Here is a 21597-nt window from a genome sequence, read left to right as displayed (position 1 = left end):
GTGAGATCCGGCAAGCAACAATGAGCACAGAGGAATCTCATTAGCATGTTTTTGAAGGGACCACAGATTTTGAATGTCACAAGCAGGAGGTTGGATGGTTGGTTTTGGAGGGGGGGGGGGGGGGGGGCAGGAGGGACCATACTAATATGGTAATAATTCGAGTTTTTCATTGGTGAAAATGCAGAATTAAGGGTACCATATTTCAAGATTTGGGGTAATATGCAATACCTTAATGCCACACTTCCAGAGATTCTATCTCAATAAATTATAGTTCAAAATGTGTCTTACTGAGAAAACATTTAGAATATTACACTCAGAAACTCCAAAAATTACATTTTAGTACAAAAGAAACAACAATATGTTAACTGTGGCAACAAGGGATAAATCCAATATGTTGGGTGTGTACACTTCTGCCATCAGTCAACTGGAATACAGGAAAGTCACGTGATGCCAGTGTGTACCCTCCAGCCTCCAAAAAATGAACCTGGCATGTGATATTTTATATTTATTCATGAAGTGGGTTGAGCTTACACTAATGTCACAAAGTATGTTTAATAACGGTTACATGCCCATGCTTAAATTTCTTTGTGGCATGTGATATATTGATGTAGTGATTTCCCAGAGAGAGGAACGAGTGTCAGTTGATTGAAGGATGTGACCATTTTAAGATACTGCACTCATTTGTATCATTTCTTGTAGAGGTTAGGCAAGGTCTTTTTTGAGAATAGTTTTATAAATATTTTAAAGCTATTGTCAGTCACTATATTGGTCACTGAAATACAATTAGATACAGTACGTAGTCGTCTTTACACAGGTTTGAAAAACATATGAATAACTGAGTGTTCATTTTTTGTCCTAATTTTAATACTGTATTGTCCATCTTAGGTAATACTTCCGCAACTACTCCATCCACCTCAAAACTCAATGCACAATGTTTAACTGTACCCATTGCTTCAACAGCCTTTGCTATTGCAGGAACTGGGAATGTCCTGGTACATATTCATCTTCACTTTCTTCTTGTTTCTCTGTCATCTGTTCCAGCAAGACTTCACCAGTTATCATGGAATGCAAGACGGCAACACCTTTGTCACATTCTACATATGCATCGAAGCTAAGATAGTCAGTGTTTTTTTCTTGCCCCATTATTTGCTATCATTGTTCAGCTGCAATTCCCTCACTTCCTGATATGATGTCTTCTAGGAGTATCTGATGAAGCATTTTAAGATTGTGCTTTCTTGCATGGAATTCCAGTCACTTTTAACTAAATGTATAGAGTCCAATATCATTACATTTCTCACTTTTGTATGAAGACAGGTCAGCCTCTTCTTTACAGGAATCTTCCTGTATTTTTGTTTCAGGCTTTCTATAATTCCTTGGTTTGGTGGCTGAAGGTGGCTTGTACAGCTGGGAGGAAATATACTACATTTATAATAAGTAGATATGATGTATCCTGGGGATGTGCTGCACACTGTTCAATAAACAGGATGATTTTCCTATTTCTAAAACCCAACATTGCATCCCAAGCATGCATGAATTGTTGGAATGCAGTTGCTGTTACTCTTGCTTTCACATTAGACGCATATTTATATGGAAATGTCTGCACAACTTTAAAGCATCTTGGACTCTTTGCCTTTCCAGTTATTAATGGCATCAACTTTTCTCTTCCACTTTAATTACAACGTAATAAATAAGACAGTTAACCCCTCTTTACTAAATTTTATGTCACAGCATTTCTCTCATCTGCACACGAGTTCTGTCATGCAGAAGGTACAAAATAAGCCTGTTTAATCTGTATTAAAAGCATCATTGGGACTATGCCTTTCTATGATTGATCGAAAAGTATTCTTCCATGACTGAACAACTGAACATTTCAATGTTTACACTTCCAGCCTAAGCTCGAACACATTTATACATTAAACTTTGTCAGTTCTTGAAGCTTTCGATCTAACCATTGGGTGCCTTGAAATCTGTTGGTCCCACCTTTTGTGCCCAATATTTTGCTTTAGCACGGACTACAGTACCATGTATTGAAATATCTGAAACACAAGCTTATTTTATCCACTTCAATAGTATATTTTCCAGCTCTGGAAACTGATCATTGTGCACTTGTTTTTGTTTGGAGAACCTCCTGCTAAACACACTGCTTAAATTATTTATTTATTTATTTATTGCTCACTATTGTATTTAAAGCTGATGGAAGAATGTTCATTTTTCATGCAATATCAATATGCTTAACTTCATGGTTCTTAGACGAAACATATTTTGGCAGCAGTAGAATCATTCTGTAGTCAGCTTCAAATGGGGGTTCTCTAAATTTTCTCCATAGTGTACCTCCAAAAAGAATGTCGCCTTCCCTCCAGGGATTTCTGTTTGACTTCCTGAAGCATCTCCATAATGCTTACAAGTTGTTTGAACCTACTGGTAACAAATCTAGCACCCACCTCTGAATTGCTTTGACGTCTTCCTTTACCGAGCGAGGTGGCGCAGTGGTTAGCACACTGGACTCGCATTCGGGAGGACGACGGTTCAATCCCGCGTCCGGCCATCCTGATTTAGGTTTTCCGTGATTTCCCTAAATCGCTCGAGGCAAATACCGGGATGGTTCCTTTGAAAGGGCACGGCCGAATTCCTTCCCTAATCCGACGAGACCGATGACCTCGTAGTTTGGTCTCTTCCCCCTAAACAACCAACCAACCAACATCTTCCTTTGATCAGACCTGGTATGGATCCCAAACACTTGAGCAGTACTCAAGAATAGGTTGCACTAGAATCTTATATGAAATCTCCTTTACAGATGAACCATACTTCCCTAAAATTCTCCCAATAAACCAAAGTCAACCATTCGCCTTCCCTACCACAATCCTCACATGCTTGTTCCATTTCGTATCGCAATGCAATGTCACGCCCAGACATTTAAATGAGGTGACTGTCGAGATCGCTACGCACCCTGTCCACTAAATCATTTATGTATATATAAAATAAAAACAGTCCTATCATACTTCCCTGGGGCACTCCTGACAATACCCTTGTCTATGATGAAGACTCGTTGTCGTGGACAACAAGAGCTCTTTGAGGTATTGACATATCTGTGAACCTATTCCATATGCTTGTACTTACGTTAACAGCTTGTAATGGGACACCGTTTCTAATGCCTTCTGGAAATTTAGAAATGTGGAATCTGCCTGTTGCCCTTCACCCATAGTTCGCAGTATTTCATGTGAGAAAAGGGCAAGCTGAGTTTTGTAATTTCTAAAACCATGCTAATTGTGGACATAAGCTTTTAAGGTCTCAAGAGAATTTATTATCTTAGAACTGAGAATACGTCCACGAATTTTGCAGCAAATTGATGTTAAGGATATTGTTTTGTAAATTTGTGGGTACATTCTTTTTGCTCTTCTTATATACAGCAGTCATCTGCACTTTTTTCCAGTCACTTGGGACTTTGCGCTGGGTGAGAGATTTATGATAAATGCAACCTAGGTAAGGAGCCAATGCAATCAAATGCTAAACATGAAAAAATAACAACAACAACTGAGTTATACGGAAATAAATATTCGGTTTATTGTCTGGCCACTACAACTTCACCCTCACCTCAGATCGGTACTTCTCTGTAGACTCCTGAAGTTTTTGGAATTGATGCCAACCTAGGTGAACCCTTTCCATGCATAATTTCTACCACAGCAAACAATTTGTATGAAACACAAAGTTACTGGTAATGAACAGCACTGTCTCCCCGCACATCTCCTCACCCTGCAGCTGCAAATCTTCTACTCCCAACATTTCCCGGCACTTTCCGCGGCTAAATTTGCAGTGGCCAAATAGTACTCATACTGACAAATTTGAAAGCACTAAGCTAGGAAGGAGAACACACAAACAACTCATTTTAAGATGTGTTTAATGCAGCTGGTACCAGGACTTCTACAAATGGAAGTGCTATGCAGGAAAATGCAGAAATGAGTGACTTATTAGCCGGCCAGTGTGGCCGAACAGTTCTAGGCACTTCAGTCTGGAACCACGCGAGCGCTATGGTCGTAGGTTCGAATCCTGCCTAGGGCATGGATATGTGTGATGTCCTTAGCTTAGTCAGGTTTAAGTAGTTCTAAGTTCTAGGAGACTGATGACCTCAGATGTCAAGTCCCATAGTGCTCAAAGCCATTTGGGTAACCATATTAATGAGATTCCGCTGTATAATTACTAAAATTCAAATTCCGAACAAGTGTCAGCAAGATGGAGACATTGTTTGTGTTACATAATTGATAGACAGAAATTTATCTGTCCTCTGTCCTACAGTTCTATGCAAATGATTCCCCTCTCACTGATTTTTATGTACTTTCCTTCCACTTTCAAGTTATGCAGAAAGGGCATTCTTCTAAATCCTTCTGAATTAATTTGTATCTGTATCTTTCAAGCTATTCATTATGTTTTTTTAATAAGGGATCTGTCTTTTTGCATAATTTACTCTCAATAATTGTCAGATTTTTAAAAGAAATAGTCAGACCAAAGTAATAATTCTAAGAGATAAGTTTCGTTTTAGAACGCAATAATTCTGAAGTGCATGATTTAGTTATTTTTTCTATAGACTGAAGTAGTTCATGGGCTGTAAATACGATTACAGAAAAGAATAATGGTATAAAATTCTAAGAACATATCAGTTCTCCACAACATGATTAACTGAAAGTATCTTGGAAAGCTCACCTACAACTTCAATGAATCCTGTGTAGTTGCTACCTTCATCAAGCTGACCATCATAAACAGGTGGAGGTTGTGGCAAGTCAGGTACAACCGATGGTGAACGTTTCACACGAAGTACAGTATCCACTGTAGAGGGAATGTCTCCTGCTGGTGAAGACACTGTGGGTAGCATGGTTGAAGCTGTAGGGGTTATACGCAGACCCACACATTGAAGGCACGCTGAGTAATTTGTCTGCTGAGCGTGTCCATCCCCCAAGAAAACTTCTGCACTGAGCATGTCACTGAAATTGAGACAATTTATATCCTGGTTAAAATGACACAAATAATCACAAACATGAGTAAAAAGCTGGAGGTCTGAGGTTGACAAATAAAAAAGTATAACTGAACTCACATTTATACCAAAAGCAATCACTTCAACCATTCAAGTAATATGTCCTGAGGGAGACACAACTGAAACTGACCTTATTAAAGAAAGGTTTAGGGTAATGATGGCATCACAACAGTAGCTATCCTCTGATGTTCTCATCCACTGGAAAACTATGTCCACTAATGATATTATTCTAAGCACAACAATGTGCTAGTCATACTATAAAACATCTGAATTGAAGGCGTAGGCTTTGTGGTGTCCAAATGTGTGGGCAGACACAGTCATGGGAAAGTACAATGCCTCAAAGCATTACAGGGAATTTCAACTGCACCTCCAGCAGTAATCTACATAAACTGCAACGAGGATCGAAAATCTTGTCACACACTGGCATAAAGGTTTAACAGTTATGGCAACTGTTTTTGGGATGATAAATTTTATATAACACCATCAGGCACATGATGCGGTCTCATATACAGTATGGTCATAATTGAACTTTCGCTGCTTGAGCTGGTGTAGACAGGAAAACTATTTCCCATTTGAGTACCCAATTTTACAGGATGATGTTCAGACAGTGGGATCTGCATTGTTAGTAGTGTTAGTGTCATGACTTGACATTAGGCACCAGTACTGGTACAGCAACATAGGGTTGAAACACAAGCATCAGTCTGCATAACTGTTTACTCATAAAGCTGTTTCACTGAAACAGCAGCAATTGTGCTGCTGCTCTTCGTGAGTACTGGCACACTAAAAGAATACATAGAGGTTTCTTTCAGCACTGCAGTTGAAGAATATGTATCAGAAGTTTGAATTAACTGGTGATTTGGGAATGGCTCCTGGGGGAGGCTGATGGCCAATTACACCACAAACTGTTGAAGAAGTAGTTGTTGCCATGGCTGAGAATGCTGGGCACAATCCGTGATGCTTCATGCAGTGCACAAGCTGTGTCACGACAGCCGAACACTCCACAGTCTACCATTGTAAAAGTGCTGCGAACAACTGTGAATGATACCTCTATGCGATTCCAGGCTGTTGAGGATGCAAATGGTCATCACATTGATCAATATTTGTAACCTGGAATGTAAACGTGTTACACAATTAACAAATGGTTCCTTGTCATGTGCAAATTAAAATGTTTCTTTCAATAGTTCATTTGTTATTTCTTCTTCGAATGTTCTTATAAATGTTTCCACAAAGTTTCATCATCTTACGACCACTCCTTTTTCACGGAGGCCCTCTCAAGTTGTGAAAGTTTAATTATAGCTACCCCATACAGCAATTGTACATGAAGGGGACAACAGATTAGTTTTATTAACAGACTATCAGTAACTTAAATATGGTATAGCCAAACTCTGACAAGCACATTTCACTATAACATTTTTTTTCTGAAAATCAGCTAAGATATAGTGCATGGCAAATACTGCTCAAAAATTTATTTCAGGCTGTCGATTCCAGTTTTCCACAATTTCTAATTTTGAGGCACTTCTGGGTAATAACTATATCCTCATTCCTTTGTGGTACAGTAAACAATAACTAGAACACAAGCTGGAATTTGTCTGTACATCTCACACACAGTCATTCTTTACATGCACGCTGTAGAACAGCATTTATCTTTCTTATAACAATAACAAGTTGTTATCAGAGTGCGACACCAAGAAATGTAAAACACTACTACTCTCATTACAAATCCTAGAAACACCGAAGGGGTGTACCCACCTTTTGTAAATATTGTAATTTAGTCAGGTACTTCAGTAAAGGGGGGGAGGGGGGGGGCTGGATGGAATAGTATATGAAATAAATGAAAGCCAACCCCTCACCTATAGCGTATTGATACACGGTGCACAGTAACACATAACACACAACAGCAGTCTCACAAGCTTTCGCGAGCATTGTTCTTTTCCCAGCAATAGTACACACATTCATACAAACAACCACACAGAAAGTCAAATGCACACTCCTGTGGCTACCATAGTCATGGGTGTGTGTGTCCAGATGCCCATGTTGTTGTTGTGGTGTGTGTGTGTGTGTGTGTGTGTGTGTGTGTGTGTGTGTGTGTGTGTGTGTGTGTGAGTGAGTGAGTGAGTGAGAGAGAGAGAGAGAGAGAGAGAGAACTATGGCTGTAAAAAGAACAGCACTGGAAAGCTACTGTGAATACTGTTTTCTGTTGTCTGTTACTGTGCTCCACGCATCGATCCACTGTGAGTGAATGGTTGCCTTTCACTTCTTTTATATGCTGGTCATATGCTTTACATTTTAAAATTTTGAAGAAAATATTTATTGTTTTCAATGAAGTCTTCTATTAGATTCTTTAATTATCATATAAGTATTCAATATTTTAAGGTTCTGGATCCTACTTAGATATCAGCAGCTTTTTTAAAAAATGTATGTGGTTAATAAAAGTCAACAATTAACAAAGTTTGTATTTAAATTTTTTTGTGGGCATAATGTCAACACATTGTTGCCCATGGCTACTTTACCATGGTATAATGTCAGTGGGACCTTACTCAATGTCAATGGCCACTGTAATCAAGAAATATCTGAACATGCCCGGCTCAGTCTCCTCTTCAAATATTCTGGAAGTGGATTTTAACATGTTCAAAGCCTTGAACACTCACATCCACAGCCATTGCAGGTGTAATAACCAAGTCACATGTTGTCAAACAGGAGGCCTACAGACCTAACTATAGTTTTAATAAACAATGGTTTTTCTCATCTACAATGCCACACAATATGTACAGTTAAAATTAACAAAAACATTTTTCTCAGCAGACAATCTAAAGTCAATGGTTGTAGTCCACTACCCTAGCCTTTCGATCATCAACTGTAAACAATAGGTTATCATATAAGGCAGAGAAACAAACTACAGCAAAATTGCCCAAAGAGGAAAATACAGGTTTCCAAAAAAATTTTTTGTGTGGCTTTATTACTATTTGTTGCGAAAGCAAAGGCACTACACTTAAAACTGAGCTTTGCACAGAAAATCACTAATACTATACATTTAAAAATACGAGGTGCATTCAAGTTCTAAAGCCTCCGATTTTTTTTCTAATTAACTACTCACCCAAAATCGATGAAACTGGCATTACTTCTCGGCGTAATCCCCTTCAGACGTACACATTTTTCACAACGCTGACGCCATGATTCCATGGCAGCGGCAAAGTCTTCTTTAGGAGTCTGTTTTGATCACTGGAAAATCGCTGAGGCAATAGCAGCACAGCTGGTGAACGTGCGGCCACAGAGAGTATCTTTCATTGTTGGAAAAAGCCAAAAGTCACTAGGAGCCAGGTCAGGTGAGTAGGGAGCATGAGGAATCACTTCAAAGTTGTTATCACGAAGAAACTGTTGCGTAATGTTAGCTTGATGTGCGGGTGCGTTGTCTTGGTGAAACAGCACACGCACAGCCCTTCCCGGACGTTTTTGTTGCAGTGCAGGAAGGAATTTGTTCTTCAAAACATTTTCGTAGGATGCACCTGTTACCGTAGTGCCCTTTGGAACGCAATGGGTAAGGATTACGCCCTCGCTGTCCCAGAACATGGACACCATCATTTTTTCAGCACTGGCGGTTACCCGAAATTTTTTTGGTGGCGGTGAATCTGTGTGCTTCCATTGAGCTGACTGGCGCTTTGTTTCTGGATTGAAATATGGCATCCACGTCTCATCCATTGTCACAACTGATGAAAAGAAAGTCCCATTCATGCTGTCGTTGCGCGTCAACATTGCTTGGCAACATGCCACACGGGCAGCCATGTGGTCGTCCGTCAGCATTCGTGGCACCCACCTGGATGACACTTCTTGCATTTTCAGGTCGTCATGCAGGATTGTGTGCACAGAACCCACAGAAATGCCAACTCTGGAGGCGATCTGTTCAACAGTCATTCGGCGATCCCCCAAAACAATTCTCTCCACTTTCTCGATCATGTCGTCAGACCGGCTTGTGCGAGCCCGAGGTTGTTTCGGTTTGTTGTCACACGATGTTCTGCCTTCATTAAACTGTCGCACCCACGAACGCACTTTCGACACATCCATAACTCCATCACCACATGTCTCCTTCAACTGTCGATGAATTTCAATTGGTTTCACACCATGCAAATTCAGAAAACGAATGATTGCACGCTGTTCAAGTAAGGAAAACGTCACAATTTTAAGTATTTAAAACAGTTCTCATTCTCGCCGCTGGCAGTAAAATTCCATCTGCCGTACGGTGCTGCCATCTCTCGGACGTATTGACAATGAAAGCGGTCTCATTTTAAAACAATGCGCATGTTTCTATCTCTTTCCAGTCTGGAGAAAAAAAATCGGAGGCCTTAGAACTTGAATGCACCTCGTATATGAAATGGAGTGAGTACATTAAAGCGGGTAGGCAGCTGTCGAAAATCCACTGGTGTACAAGTCTCTTAATATTATGTCTCTAGGTGGCAGTGCAAGCACTCTGTACATAAAAAAATTTCATAGTGCACTTCTTGGGTAAAAATTTCTTGGTTGTAAAGCTGCACCAATATGATAACTGACCCCATATTTTTGATGGCTTCAGTCATCACGGACAAAAACCTAAATGCGTGGATGTGTTGTTTTCACTCTATATAAGTACAGCAGGGAAGCTTTTAGAATGCTACAGAGTTGGGGTGCATAAAATTCTATATCTACAGACATCGTGGGTTGGAGAACAGTGCCACATCCATGGCTGGATTAATCAAACTAGTGTGGTGGCAACATGAGCACTGATCCCCACAGCATGGTGTTCACATCTACTGCCACTATTTACATCTAATCTAACCAACCTCTGTGTCTATTACTCATTTCCATGTTCAGCCAGAATTGGGCAACTTTGATAGCATTTGGTGCTGCAGACGTGAAATCCTTCATGCTACAGCTGGTTGGGCATGAGTTACATTTGAAGAGATGCAATTCACCTAATTCGCACACTGTTGTGTTGGCATTTGGCAGTTGGATGATCCATTTAAGGAGATTGTCCCTCGATCTTGCGACTTCGGTATGTAGTCTGTTCAAGGACTTCCAGATGACCCACTTCTCTGTGTGTCCAGGTGGCAGGGATTCTTGTGGTGTCATCCAGTTTGACAGGTATTGGCAACTTTCTTTCCACTTGGTGAGTCTGGTAGCCACAGCTGATCCTTCTAAGGGCTGTGAAGTTGTTAGGAAACTCTTCCTGGACTTCAGTCTGGGCTTGGCAGGTTGATGTCCAAAGAGTGGATGTGAGGTCCCTGTATTTCATTTATGCCTCTCGATGTTAGCGGCAACCTCTCTTCTGATATCACATGGCGCAATCCCAGTGAGAGATTGAACTTTGTCCATGGGGGTTGGCCTTAGGCAGCCTGTAGCAATCCTACAGCTGTCATTTAAGGCTACATCAACCTGCTATGCATGTACTGAATTGTACCACACTGGGCTAGCATACTCTCCTGCAGAATAGCATACGGCAAGAGCTGTTGTTCTTAACGTTTGTGTATGTGTGCCCCAGTTCAATCCCACAAGTTGCCAAAGAAGGCAGTTTCTGGAGGATACTTTCTGCTTCAGCTTCAGACAATGTTCCTTGTAGGTCAGTGTACAGTCGAGAGCGACACCCAAATACCTGGGGTCTCTGCCACTCCTTTGGTTGGGATCCTACAGCCATACTTCACTGTTGTGCAGCATCTCAATGGCCTGATACGACTAGCACCTGAGAGTACAGACTTGCTAAACAGCTGCCTGTCTGTTTGCCCGTACACATCTCTGCACCCATCGTTCGCCCATGTCATCTATGGCCCATGGTGCACCAAAGTTGCCTCAGCACCAGTTTTGGATTCACCATTTTCCCATGGATGGTATACTTTAACCACAGTAGCAAGTGAACAGTTTACAAACTTAACCGTTTCAGAAATGTGTCCACCCTTGGTCTAAAAGCAAAAGATCATGCACTTCTGGACGACAGATAAACTGGTCCTTTTCCACATTACGACGACAATAGTACTGTTTCCCACGTTCCTCTGACATGCTTTATATACCTCCACTGCTGTTGGCACCTGCCATCTGTGAGTGGTTACTGCACACCAACGTCTAGCATGGGTGGTGGTTACATTAATGTGATTGGACAGTGATGATCTTCTGTCTGAACCGAGACATATGATCTATATAGAAGTAATTTGTTACTTCTAATACTCTGATTTTGAATTACACAGTTCATCCTATATACACTCTTGTTATTAACTACAAACATCATTTGGGAGTAAATGATTCGGCAGTTTCCGTGTCCCTCAGGAAGCTTATGCAAGACATTCATTTATCAACTTGAAAATTCTTACTGCACACATTGATGAAATAAATACTTTTTGAGATATGCAACATATGCTAGCTATCCTTTCTGCAAGTCTACACAGCGAGAGAGATTTGTACGTGTGAAGCAAGCAGAACCGAGTTTCTTCATTGACTTACCCATGCACTGGCACCCTCTCACAGTTTATTATCCATTTGTATGCCTAATAACTTCATATGAAACCTCAAAATAGTTCCCACTGATCATAGTAGTAGTAGTAGTATCTGTAAACATTTCGCAATGTGTAGAAGCAAATCTTTGTAAACAAAATGGTTTGTGAATCATATTTGTTGTTGATTTGCCTGAATGTGGGAACTAACCATGTAGTGCAGTTTAAAATATGAATAAATAATGTTACAAAAAAACATTATTCTTGAAGTACACTGACGGAAAAATAATCGCAACACCAAAAAATAATTAATGTAGAATAACAAAATTTCGGGAATACATTTGTCTAGCTAACATATGGAAGTGCTTAGCATTGCAAGATAACAGGTCAATGTAAGCGTGACATAAGCCATTGCAAATGTGAAACGCTGGTACACTAATAACCAATGTCACTGCCAGAATGTTGGATGCAAGTATGCAAATGCGCATGCATTGTATTGTACAGGTGCTGGATATCAGTTTGTGGGATGGAATTACATACCTGTTACATACACTAGAGTTGTCATCCAATATGTGCTCGATTTGAGACAGATCTCACGACTGCACAGGCCAAGTCAATGTGTCGATACTCGGTAGATTATATTGGGTTACAACAGTGGTATGGGGGCAAGCATTTTCCTGTTGGAAAACACCCCTGGAATGCTGCTCATGAATGGCAGTACAAGAAGTGGAATCACCAGATTGATGTACAAATTGGCCATCAGGGTGCATGTGATAACCACAAAATTGCTTCTGCTATCAAACAAAATGGTATCCCAGACCATAACTCGAGGTGTAAGTCCAGTGTGTCTAGGCCAGACAGACAGACTGGCTGGCTGCAGGTTCTCAATTGGCAACCTTCTGAGCAACACATGCCCATTACCGTCTCTGATGCAGAACCAGCTTTTATCAGAAAATACAATGGACCTCCACCCTGCCCTCCAGTGAACTCTCGTTTGACAACACTGAAGTCATAAATGTTGGTGGTCTGGGGTCAGTGGAATGCATGCTACTGGGCATTTGGCTTGGAGCTTTCATCGAAATAACTGATTTATAACAGTTTATTGTGTCACTGCACGAATTGCTGCTGCAGATGCATCACGATGAGCCACAGCCATACGCCGAACACAATGGACTTTCTTCTCATTACTGTCATGGGGCCATCCGCAGCCTGGTCTTCTTGCCACCGTACATTCTCGTGACCACCACTGCCAGCAGCCTTTACAGTGGCTACATTCCTGCCCAGTCTTTCTGCAATATCACAGAAGGAGCATCCAGTTTCTTGCAGCCCTATTATATGTCCTCCTTCAAACTCAGTGAGGTTGTGATAATTGTGTTCTTGTCAACTTTAAGGCATTCTTAGCTAATATCAACTCACCACGTCCAATCACAATGGTATCTAATGCTCACGACCATTACAGCATGTATTTAAAGCAAACCTGATTTGTACCCTCATAGCGGGGCTTCTGGCACCATTCTTATGTGGGTAGTGCAAAATTTTAATTGACATCATCTTTCAGGTATAGAAACATGCCTACCAACTTTCGTGTATGTCGCACAATTCCTTCTTGGTGTTGAAATTTTTTTTTGTTGACAGCTTACAAAATGTGTTATAAATATAATATAATCATGCAAATAAACTTCTCAGCTATGTCACCAGATAACACTGTGCAAGTCCACAATATTTCATTGAAACAACTGTTTTACATCTTCAGGTGGTGGTTGTTGCCGTGTTCACTGCTGCAAGACACGACTGCAACAGTGAACACAGCAACAAGCACTGCCTGAAGACGTTAAACATTAGTTTTGATGAAATGACTGGCACAATGTTATCCGGCGACAAACTCGAGAAGAGTATTTGCGACAGATTTGCTGCGGAAAGCCTGGAATAATACAGTCATCATCTTCAACATGTATATTGAGCTTTGTCATCACATTTACTCTAGCAGTTGGACATTTTTCTGAAATAAAGATGGCTAAAGCTTAATGTCTAATCAATGCCAAAGTCATTTGACTTAGAACTGGACAAGGATGGTGATTGAAATAATTCGTGGCCTCATTTACACACCCCCAGTAGTCTCCCTCATAGATTTAGAAAAACCATAAAAAGCCTAAATCAGGAGGGTTGGGTGAGGTTCATCTGCAAAACAATAATCCAGTGAGTTATTAACTGTGGTACACTTTTGCATTATGTTTGTCTGAGAGACTTCATTTCAATGTTCTTCACTTCATGTTCTCAGGCTGTAATATGTGGTGACACTCATTTCTCTTTACCAGTTTTGTCTGGCATCAATTTCAGCACATCATCAAAATGTCAGATGATATGTCCAAAACAACAAGACAGTTTTTACAAAAGATGCTAGCACCAAACACTCATCAGTGGCCTGCATTCACAGAAACTTGTTTATACAACAAATCTAGCAAGTACACATTTTAAATATACTGTGCAGCATACTACATGTAATACACGAACAAGACAGGAAATGTCTACAGTAAAAATGATCACTAAGGAGCACTGCCTCAGGAAAAATCTCTCCTCACTAATGTACACTTTTCACCACTATTATGTTCACTCCTCAATTAATTACCTCTCAAACATTTCAGCAATGTAAGCACCACCTTTCTTGCTCAAATGAACTTCTTCATAAGTTGATATTGGAAATTTATCTGGAGATGGCAGCTGGCTGATGCTTTGCTGTGGCTCCAATTTAACAAGAAAAACCCTGAAACAACAGCAAAAATAGTATTACATATAGAGTTACTTACAGCTAGAATAAAAAAAGCTTTTCTGTTGGTTACACCATTACTTTTCCAAATTTTCATAATCCTGGCTGCAAATGAGTACACCCACTGAAGTTTCTATTGTATTCTGCATAATACCATAGAAAATGAAATGGTACAATCAAATGATATAATCACTTAAATGTTATCTCAATATCAAGTACAAAAGTAACTGAAATATCACCAACCAAGAATGGGGAAAGTTATAGGTACAAGCACTGGACCCATGCCAATCGACGAGCTGTCTCAGGTGGCGCCTGATGATAACAAGTCTACATCTACATCTACATCCATACTCCGCAAGCCACCTGACGGTGTGTGGCGGAGGGTACCTTGAGTACCCCTATCGGTTCTCCCTTCTATTCCAGTCTTGTATTATTCGTGAAAAGAAGGAGTGTCGGTATGCCTCTGTGTGGGCTCTAATCTCTCTGATTTTATCCCCATGATCTCTTCGCGAGATGTACGTAGGAGGGAGCAATATACTGCTTGACTCCTCGGTGAAGCTATGTTCTCGAAACTTCAACAAAAGTCCGTACCGAGCTACTGAGCGTCTCTCCTGCAGAGTCTTCCACTGGAGTTTATCTATCATCTCCCTAACACTTTCGCGATTACTAAATGATCCTGTAACGAAGCGCGCTGCTCTCCGTTGGATCTTCTCTATCTCTTCTATCAACCCTATCTGGTACGGATCCCACACTGCTGAGCAGTATACAAGCAGTGGGCGAACAAGCGTACTGTAACCTACTTCCTTTGTTTTCGGATTGCATTTCCTAGTATTCTTCCAATGAATCTCAGTCTGGTATCTGCTTTACCGAAGATCAACTTTATATGATCATTCCATTTTAAATCGCTCCTAATGCATACTCCCAGATAATTTATGGAATTAACTGCTTCCAGTTGCTGACCTGCTATATTGTAGCTAAATGATAAGGGATCTTTCTTTCTATGTATTTGCAGCACATTACACTTGTCTACATTGAGATTCAATTGCCATTCCCTGCACCATGCGTCAATTCGCTGCAGATCCTCCTGCACTTCAGTACAATTTTCCATTGTTACAACCTCTCGATATACCACAGCATCATCCGCAAAAAGCCTCAGTGAACTTCTGATATCATCCACAAGGTAATTTATGTATATTGTGAATAGCAATGGTCCTACAACACTCCCCTGTGGCACACCTGAAATCACGCTTACTTCGGAAGACTTCTCTCCATTGAGAATGACATGCTGCATTCTGTTATCTAGGAACTCTTCAATCCAATCACACAATTGGTCTGATAGTCCCTGTGCTCTTACTTTGTTCATTAAACGACTGTGGGGAACTGTATCGAATGCCTTGCGGAAGTCAAGAAACACGGTATCTACCTGGGGACCCGTGTCTATGGCCCTCTGAGTCTCGTGGACGAACAGCACGAGCTGGGTTTCACACGATCGTCTTTTTCAAAACCCATGCCAATTCCTATAGAGTAGATTTCTAGTCTCCAGAAAAGTCATTATACTCTAACATAATACGTGTTCCAAAATTCTACAACTGATAGACGTTGGAGATATAGGTCTATAGTTCTGCACACCTGTTCGACGTCCCTTCTTGAAAACGGGGATGACCTGTGCCCTTTTCCAATCCTTTGGAACGCTACGCTCTTCTAGAGACCTATGGTACACCGCTGCAAGAAGGGGGGCAAGTTCCTTCGCGTACTCTGTGTAAAATCGAACTGGTATCCCATCAGGTCCAGCGGCCTTTCCTCCTTTGAGCGATTTTAATTGTTTCTCTATCCCTCTGTCGTCTATTTCGATATCTACCATTTTTTCATCTGTGCGACAATCTAGAGAAGGAACTACAGTGCAGTATTCCTCTGTGAAACAGCTCTGGAAAAAGACATTTAGTATTTCGGTCTTTAGTCTGCCATCCTCTGTTTCAGTACCATTTTGGTCACAGAGTGTCTGGACATTTTGTTTTGATCCACATATCGCTTTGACATAAGACCAAAATTTCTTAGGATTTTCTGCCATGTCAGTACATAGAACTTTACTTTCGAATTCATTGAACGCCTCTCGCATAGCCCTCCTCACACTAAATTTCGCTTCGCGTAATTTGTGTTTGTCTGCAAGGCTTTGGCTATGATTATGTTTGCTGTGAAGTTCCCTTTGCTTCCACAGCAGTTTTCTAACTAGGTTGTTGTACCACGGTGGCTCTTTTCCATCTCTTACGATCTTGCTTGGCACATACTCATCTAATACATATTATACGATGGTTTTGAACTTTGTCCACTGATCCTCAACACTATCTGTACTTGAGACAAAACTTTTGTGTTGGGCCATCAGGTACTCTGAAATCTGCTTTTTGTCACTTTTGCTAAACAGAAAAATCTTCCTACCTCTTTTAATATTTCTATTTACGGCTGAAATCATCGATGCAGTAACCGCTTTATGATCGCTGATTCCCTGTTCTGCGTAAACTGTTTCAAATAATTCGGGTCTGTTTGTCACCAGAAGGTCTAATATGTTATTGCCACGAGTCGGTTCTCTGTTTAACTGCTCAAGGTAGTTTTCAGATAAAGCACTTAAAAAAATTTCACTGGATTCTTTGTCCCTGCCACCCGTTATGAACGTTTGAGTCTCCCAGTCTATATCCAGTAAATTCAAATCTCCACCCAAAACTATAACTTGGTGGGGAAATCTACTAGAAATATTTTCCAAATTATCCTTCAGGTGCTCAGCCACAACAGCTGCTGAGCCAGGGGGCCTATAGAGACATCCAATTACCATGTCTGAGCCTGCTTTAACTGTGACCTTCACCCAAATTATTTCACATTTCAGATCTCCGTCAATTTCCTTCGATACTATTGCACTTTTTATCGCTATAAAGACGCCACCCCCTTCACTGTCCAGCCTGTCTCTGCGGTATAAATTCCAATCTGAGTTTAGAATTTCATTACTGTTTACATCAGGTTTCAGCCAACTTTCTGTCCCTAGTACTATGTGGGCATTGTGACCGTTTATTAATGAGAGCAGTTCTGGGACCTTTCTATAGACGCTCCTGCAGTTTACTATTAGCAGATTAGTATTGTTATTCCCTGTTGCATTTTGCCTACTCCTACCTTGCCGCGTCTCAGGAGGCGTCTTGTCGGTCCTAGGGAGGGAATTCTCTAACCTAAAAAACCCACATGTGCACTCCAAACGTACTCCGCTACCCTTGTAGCCGCTTCCTGCATGTAGTGCACGCCTGACCTATTCAGGGGGACCCTACATTTCTCCACCCGACGGCGGAGGTCGAGAAATTTGCACCCCAGATCTCCGCAGAATCATCTGAGTCTCTGGTTTAAGCCTTCCACTCGGCTCCAAACCAGAGGACCGCGATCGGTTCTGGGAACGATACTACAAATAGTTAGCTCAGATTCCACCCCGCGAGCGAGGCTTTCCGCCTTCACCAACTCCGCCAACGGCCTGTATGAACTGAGGATGACCTTTGAACCCAGACAGCCGGAGTCATTGGTGCCGACATGAGCAACAATTTGCAGTCGGGTGCACCCAGTGCTCTCTATCGCCGCCGGCAGGGCCTCCTCCACATCTCGGATGACACCCCCCGGCAAGCAGACAGAGTGAACACTGGCCTTCTTCCCCGACCTTTCCGCTATTTCCCTAAGGGGCTCCATCACCCACCTAACGTTGGAGCTCCCAATCACTAATAAACCCCTCCCCCCGTGAGCCTGCTCGGATCCTGCTGAAGGAGCAGTCACATGTCCACTCACAGGCAGAGCGGGCGATGCCACACGGCCAGCCTCCACATTGACTCCCCGCCTTGTGTGCCGCGAACGCCGCTGAACCCGCCACTCCCCTCGGGGAGAGGGTGGCCCAACGGCACCCGGTACCCGCGAAGATGCCTCGACAGCAGGGACAATGGGTGAAGCATGTAAAACCTGGGGTGTACCATGCAATGCACCAGACTCCCCACTGCCACTACACTTCGAGGCAGCAGCCTGAAGACGACTGACTGCGGCCATCAACACATTCAGCTGTTCGCCAACAGTGGCCAGCTCCTCCTGTGTCCGTACACAGCAGTCACACATCCTATCCATCATAAGAAATCAATTTACTGTAGACAGTTAATCAACTTTTAACTAGACTGCTAATTCACTAAAGACTCGTGATAGTTGACTAAACTGTGGTTACTAGACACTTCTTGTAGAAAACAATGAAAATAGCACTACCTGTCTTTGGACTGTATTCAGAACAAACACTAGCACTACTGGCACTGTGGCTGACTAAAGGGACTCACTGTGACTGTATTCAAAACAAACACGAAATCTATGGAACACTATTACTAGCATTCGACAGTTAAAGCTCCCTAAAAGCAAAAACACACAGAAGAAGAAGTGACAAGTAAGAAACATACAGTTAACATTTAAATTAATGTAGCTCGCTGCACAGCAGACGTGACACAGACGGCAGTTGAAATATTATTAATGAACGACACTGATACCAGGCACAATACCCAACATCTCAAGATGTCAACTAAAATATTAATGATGGTTAGAACTGTCTGCCACAATGGGACGCGAGTGTGAACACTTGTTTGTCGTGTCAATGACTTGACTGTGCCTGCCGGGTGCATCTCATTTACCAACTTTAAGCCTAAACCTGCCATGTATGGATGAAAAGAGATTTTGGAAATGTTTGTGGTATGTTTGGTATCCTGGTCTTGCACATAGTTTTAACCACTCAAACTCATATAAAGAGGTTCTGGAAGAGAGTCTACCCTAGTCATATAACATTGATGAGGAGAGCGCTGCAGAGCTTGAAACAGGAGACAGACAGTTGGATGTTGAGGTGTGCCTGGGTAGCTGAATTTTAAGTTCATTGGCACTTATCTGATGGTTTTTCAAGACTATTAACACATCAGACACTTTGCTACTAGTAAGGGAATTCATAATAATTAAAGGATTTACTTTTTTTTACTTTTTAGGTCAAGGTTGCTACAAATACATAACTATAAATGAAATTGTCACTGATTAAACTCCATCACATTTGTAGGAACAGACATTTTTTCAGTTGCAGTCACAGCATAACACATCTCAAATGTGCAGTAAATTCAACAAAATATAATACAAGGTGTAAAATCATTTATCAAAACTGCAATTCATTGTTATTTCTATCAACATGACAGAAAGTGGGGCCACAACCTAAAGAAAAAAAATTAAAATAAGTGACTATTTTTGGCAGGTTAAATAAAGCTATACACCTGACTGAGACTTTACCTTGGACCTCTACCCGTGACTTGCAGCACTCTTACAATTGAGCCACTGAGATGTGCCTTATGGACCCACACACAGCTTTAACTTGCCACTAACAAAAGGAGAAGCTAGTGGAAGCATGTGAAGCAAGATAATTACTAATGACATCTTCACACTTCATTCTTACCAAATGTACTGAGTCTCCATTGACAGTGGCTCTTCCCATTTTCTATCGGTTTCAGAGTAATTTTGATAAGTTTGTGGTACTTTATAACATTACTTGCAATTTTCTTTGTAACTTTTTATTTACTACACCACAACTTGTTATCAATCAGTTGAAACTGTTTCCACAACCCAGAATTTTAAGGGTAATTAGTGATTTTTTTTAAAGAAAGAAGGTGGATAAATGGGTAAAATGTTCGCAAGAACACTAATTTCATTTCCATTCAGTTAAAGCCATTTCATTGAAATAGATATTTTAGTTTACCAGTGCAGCTGTTTATTATTTTATCAGCTGATGCTAACAGTTACGATTTCTACTATGTGTAACATTTTTTTTATACATTAATGGCCTTGTATGTTTCTTACTTTTCTTTCAAAAGATTGATTGGTTTTACAAAGGGTACTCTATGACAATGGCCCCTTACCTAGCTTGTATCTATCATGAATCTCTCACCCAGCACAAAGCCCCATAAGACTAGAAAAAAGCACAGGTGATGCTTGCATATAAGAAGGGCAAAAGAATTGACCCACAAAATTGAAGACATGTATCTCTAACATCGGTTTGCTGCAGAATCCTTGAACATATTCTCAGTTCAAATATAATAAATTTTCTTGAGACCAAGATGCTTATGTCTGCAAATCAGCAGCATTTTAGAAAGCACTGATTGTACAAAACTCAGCTTGTCCTTTTCTCACACAATATACTGCCAATTATGGATGAAGGGCAACAAGCACATTACATATTTCTAAATTTCCAGAAACCATTTAACACGGTCTCCCAATGCAGGCTGTTAATGGAGGTACAAGCATATGGGACAGGTTCTCAGGTGTGCGTGTGGCTCTAAGACTTCTCAAGTTATACAACCCAGTATGTTGTCCAGTATGTATGCATTAAAGACAATGGCGTTGTCAGGAATGCCCCAGGGAAGTGTGATAGGGCCAGTATTTGTTGTGGTGTATGGCTACATGTTGAAGTTGTGTGATTATAGAAGGATAGAAGATGACTTAGACAAAATTTCTAAATGGTATGATGAATGGCAGCTAGCTCTAAGTGTAGAAAAATATGCGTTCACGAGGATGAGTAGGCAAAATAAACACGTAATGTTTGGATACAACATTAGTAGTGTCCTGCTTGACACAGTCACATCATTTAAATATCTGGGCATAGCACTGAAAAGCAAAATGAAATTGAACAAGCACACGAGGACTGTGGTAGGGAAGACAATTGGGGGGGGGGGGGGGGGGTTATTTGGGGAAGGAGACCAGACAGCAAGGTCATCGGTCTCATCAGATTAAGGAATGATAGGGAAGGAAATCGGCCGTGCCCTTTTAAAGAAACCATCCCGGCATTTGCCTGGAGTGATTTAGGGAAATTACGGAAAACCTAAATCAGGATGGCCGGACGCGGGATTGAACCGTCATCCTACTGAATACGAGTCCAGTGTGCTAGCCACTGCGCAACCCACTTGGTCGAAGACAATTGGTTCACTCGATTAAATGGGAGAATTTTAGGAAAGTGTGATTCACCTGTAAAGGAGACCGAATATAGGAAACTAGTGTGACCTAGTCTTGAGTACTGCTCGTGTTTGGGACCTGCACCAGGTTGGATTGAAGGAAGACATCGAAGCAATTCGGCGACGGGCTGCTAGATTTGTTTCTAGTAGGTTCAAACAACAAGGAAGTGTCATGGAGATGCTTTGTGGACTCAAATGGGAAGCCCTGGAGGGAAGGTGAAATTCTTTTCAAGGAACACTATTGGGAAAATTTAGAGAACTTGCAACTGAAGTCGACTGCAAAATGATTCTTTGATACATTGTTTGTAAGAACCATGAAGATAAGATACAAGAAAT

The 21597-nt window shown here is 41.1% G+C and overlaps 1 protein-coding gene across 1 annotated transcript in view; it reads right to left on the bottom strand.

Moving 5' to 3' along the window:
* The window catches only part of LOC126249038 (tyrosine-protein phosphatase 69D), a 388523-nt gene that overhangs the window by 151344 nt on the left and 215582 nt on the right, over window positions 1–21597 (bottom strand). Inside the window, exons 12-13 of the mRNA XM_049950657.1 lie at window positions 14099–14233; window positions 4696–4973 (exon numbers count right to left, since the gene is read on the bottom strand). Coding sequence (XP_049806614.1) covers window positions 4696–4973; window positions 14099–14233 — 413 coding nt within the window. The remainder of the gene's footprint in view (window positions 1–4695; window positions 4974–14098; window positions 14234–21597) is intronic.

Source organism: Schistocerca nitens, chromosome 3, assembly GCF_023898315.1.
Source record: "Schistocerca nitens isolate TAMUIC-IGC-003100 chromosome 3, iqSchNite1.1, whole genome shotgun sequence".
NCBI lineage: Eukaryota > Metazoa > Arthropoda > Insecta > Orthoptera > Acrididae > Schistocerca > Schistocerca nitens.
Note: the sequence above shows the minus strand (reverse complement) of the source record. Positions and strands in the feature narration are given on the sequence as shown.